Source organism: Hipposideros armiger, unplaced genomic scaffold (assembly GCF_001890085.2).
Source record: "Hipposideros armiger isolate ML-2016 unplaced genomic scaffold, ASM189008v1 scaffold_34, whole genome shotgun sequence".
In the NCBI taxonomy this organism is placed as follows: domain Eukaryota; kingdom Metazoa; phylum Chordata; class Mammalia; order Chiroptera; family Hipposideridae; genus Hipposideros; species Hipposideros armiger.
The window spans coordinates 869,185-872,784 of NW_017731384.1; the positions used below are offsets into that span (position 1 = coordinate 869,185).

A 3,600-nucleotide genomic window follows, 5' to 3' on the forward strand; every position below is an offset into this window, starting at 1 on the left:
CCCAGTCTCCTGTCTCGTGTCCCAGGCTCTGTCTACATCTCTTGATTCCTTTAGGTCCCACCTCCGCGGAAGATCCCAACAAGGCAACATGCCTCCTAAGAAGCCCGAGCCTAAGAAGGAAGCTGCCAAGGCAGCCCCAGCCCCAGCCCCAGCCCCAGCCCCGGCCCCAGCTCCCGAGCCCCCCAAGGAGCCTGCCTTTGACCCCAAGAGTGTGAAGGTGAGTGAGCCTCAGCCACTGGGAGCTGGGTGGAGATGACATTCAGGATCCTATTTGCCTGGAGCTTAGAGACCTACTTCAAGGCGGCTGGGCTGGGGTGAGGGCTCTGGTGTCCATGCACCAGATCACAGCCCCACCGGGCGGTGGAGTAGGTGTTGGGGCCAGTGAGGGGTGTTTTGGGGTGTAGGCCTTTCCCCTTGAGAACAGGTTTCTGCTCTGTCTGAGGAAGCCCTGCTCTGTCACCCCAAATTTGTGCAGCAGAGTTGGGAATGGCAGGGAAGTGCAACCAACCAACCATCCCGCCTTTTTTAAGGCACTGTGGGGGCCACCATAGTGAAGTGAAAGAGACTAACCCTTTCTTCAGAGATATATAATATCTACATGGAGAAAAGACAGTGACAACTGCCAGTGTCACTTGGAGTAAGTGATGTAAACAGTGAGGGGCTGTGCCCCTAGTGCCTGGGGAAGGCTTCACTTTCAAAGACCTTTCCAGTGGGTGGGCGTGGGAGCCGGGGTGGTGAGAAGAGCCTGGTGTTCTTTTCTCTTCCCTACCCGGGGTGGGACCCTCCTGTGGCCTCGGCCTGGGCTCCTACGTGGAGTATGCGGAGACTGCCCATCCCAGCTGAGACCCTCTCTCTAACCTGGCAAGGGAGCTGGGCCTGGTTCCCTTTGCCGCCCTGCCCTATTCCATCTCTGCCTCGCCCTGCTCCCCTCACACTGGAGGTTTCCTCTTTCTGGAGCTGGTGTAGGCCCTGCGTGCTGACTGAGTCATTTTAGGCCTCCCGGCTATCTGGCCCAGCTGTGGGAGGAATGGAACTGGGAGGGGATGGGCCTAAGAAGGAGCGGTCAGAGGCCTCTGGAGAGTGAAGCAGACTTAAACCTTGGCACCAGAATGCAAGAGGTCAAGTGGCCACGGGTATGAAGAGCTATTAATAACAGGTTGGGAGTGGTGGGCCCCTGGGAATATCAGCCTTAGGTCAGAGCTGGGAGTGGTGAGGAATCAGAGCAAAATCAGAGCTCAGGACCAGGTTCTGGGACAAGTAGGCAGGAAACGAAAACCCTGGGGTCTCGTTGGATGACCCGCTCTGGTCTTCTCAGGATCCCTCCCACAGTCCCAGGGACTCTGCAGTTGTGCCAAGGACCCTGGGGTTGATCTATGGTGATCCCTGCAAGGGGCAGGAATTAAGCAGAACTGGCTTGGCCAAGAGATCGAAGCAGTTGTCCCATCCCTGGACTTGGTCATGGCACACTGTAGAGAAACTGAGGCATAGTGTAAGACCTTGAAAGTGCCTAGAGGTTTTCTTGGTCATACATCACTCCCTCTATGGCAGTGGTTCTCAACCTGTGGGTCGCGACCCCTTTGGGGGTCAAACGATCCTTTCACAGGGGTCGCCTAAGACCATCAGAAAACAAAAAGATACTTAGATTACGATTCATAACAGTAGCAAAATTACAGTTATAGAGGAGCAATGAAAATAATTTTATGGTTGGGGGTCACCACAACATGAGGAACTACATTAAGGGGTCGCGGCATTAGGAAGGTTGAGAACCGCTGCCTCTGGGCAGAGCCTGGCAAGGAAAGCTGACTATCTCCCCATCAGGATGCCTTTACTCCTGATTTGTTCTGATGATGGACTAGCTCCTGTGGAATGCCTGCTGCCGGGCCTGGTCCCTGGTGTCTGGGCAACAGCTGCCTAGTGCTTTCAGACGAGTGCCTTCCCCTGGGCCTATCACTTCCCTCCATCCACCCACCTCCCTAAATTTCTCCCCCTGGATGCAATCCTCTTTTCCATGTCTAGATCTTCAAATCCTGTGGGTTGTTGAAGTTGCTTTAAAGTGAGGGGAAGGGGAGGAGGGGGGACAGTGGGTGTTTTTCATGAAGGCTATTTTCCCTATTATTTGTACTCACCCAGTTCCTTTACTTAGAGGATTCTTTGCTCAAGGATAGTGCACAAGTAAACTTAACCACAGTGTGTGTGGTTCTGGCCGATATTCCGATGTTATGTTTTTATACTGATTACACATATACTCCTGGGACTTAAAACATTTCAAAGTAAGGGAAACTGCACCTTTTCCTCAGGGAGTTCATGTAAATCATCCTCTAGCCCCATTTAGAGGGTTCCTTTAACTTCCTGACCACCCCCCAACCCCACCTTTGATACAGTCCATTCCCAGGCACAGCTAGTTCCCTTCCCAAACTGATGTAACCCCTGTCCTGCTCTCCTAGCTCATTCTAGCCACCTCCAGGGGTCCTCATTAATGGAGGTCAGCCTGGGATGGGCATAGCACAGCTCAGAATTAAGACTAGGAAAGGTCTTAATTGGTTACCATCACCAGTGGAGAGGGGACGTGGAGTGGTGGAGGTAGATAAGGACAATGAAGTAACGCAGACAAGATCCTAAATGAAAATGATGACTCACGCTTGGTCACTGTCATTCATGTGCACAGCCTCTTATCTGCCTCTGACTGCTCAGAATTGAATTCTTATTCATTGGAGGGGAATCCAAAATTTACTCCTTTGCTCAATAAGTATTTTTGGAGTGCCTACTCTGTGCCAGACATTTCCGTGAACAATAAAAATTCCTGCCCCGTGGGAACCCTGGCTTCAAGGAGCCAGGATACACACACAGGCATGACAGGAACACAGTTACCAAGCATCGAGGGCCCACCCAAACTGCTCTTGCTGTCCCAGCATGCCTAAGAGGGACATGTGCTAAGGAGGGATTGGGATGGGATGGGGTGAAGGAGGTGATTTAAAGTCAACATGGGGTAGAAAAGGGAGGGCAAGGGTGAGGAGGGGGGTCGCCCAAAGGGAGAGGAAATGTGGCTTGTGGGTCGATTGTGGAGTAGGGAGAGTGTGAAGGGATGAAAGTGAGGGCAGTTTATGGCCACAAGGCCAAGGAACTTACATTTGACCCAAAGGAATTATAATAGGGAGTTAAAGTAGGTCTAGAGTTACCCAGAGTACTCCTCTTTCTCTCTTTCCCTCTCACTTGGAGCCATTACTTGTCAAGTGGTACAGAGAGAGCTTTGAAGGCTGCATTATTTTAGAGCCTGTCAGTCATGTCCCATCCATCAGGAGACTGGTGTTTTGCACTTAGCCCCAGTCTCCTTCCCTCCTCATCAGTAGCCCGTTGAAGGTGACCCGAATGTGGTGGGAGCCTTTAGCAGCCTCATTCCTCTGTGTTTCTCTCCCCACAGATAGACTTCACTGCTGACCAGATAGAAGGTGAGTACTAACAACCCCACCTGCTCCACCTCTTTGTTGCACTTCCTGGAGGAGGGAGAGGAAGTGTCATCATCACGGTAATAGTTATCATCATCATTATCATAACAGCAAACTTATATTTACTATAGGTGTGCTATTTGCTCACTTTATTTTA

The 3,600-nt window shown here is 51.6% G+C and overlaps 1 protein-coding gene across 1 annotated transcript in view; it reads left to right on the top strand.

Annotated features, from left to right (window-relative positions):
- MYL4 (myosin light chain 4) overlaps positions 1-3,600 on the top strand; it is a 13,123-nt gene continuing 9,523 nt past the window's right edge. Inside the window, exons 1-2 of the mRNA XM_019637639.1 lie at positions 1-217; positions 3,419-3,446. Coding sequence (XP_019493184.1) covers positions 89-217; positions 3,419-3,446 — 157 coding nt within the window. The 5' untranslated portion in view covers positions 1-88. The remainder of the gene's footprint in view (positions 218-3,418; positions 3,447-3,600) is intronic.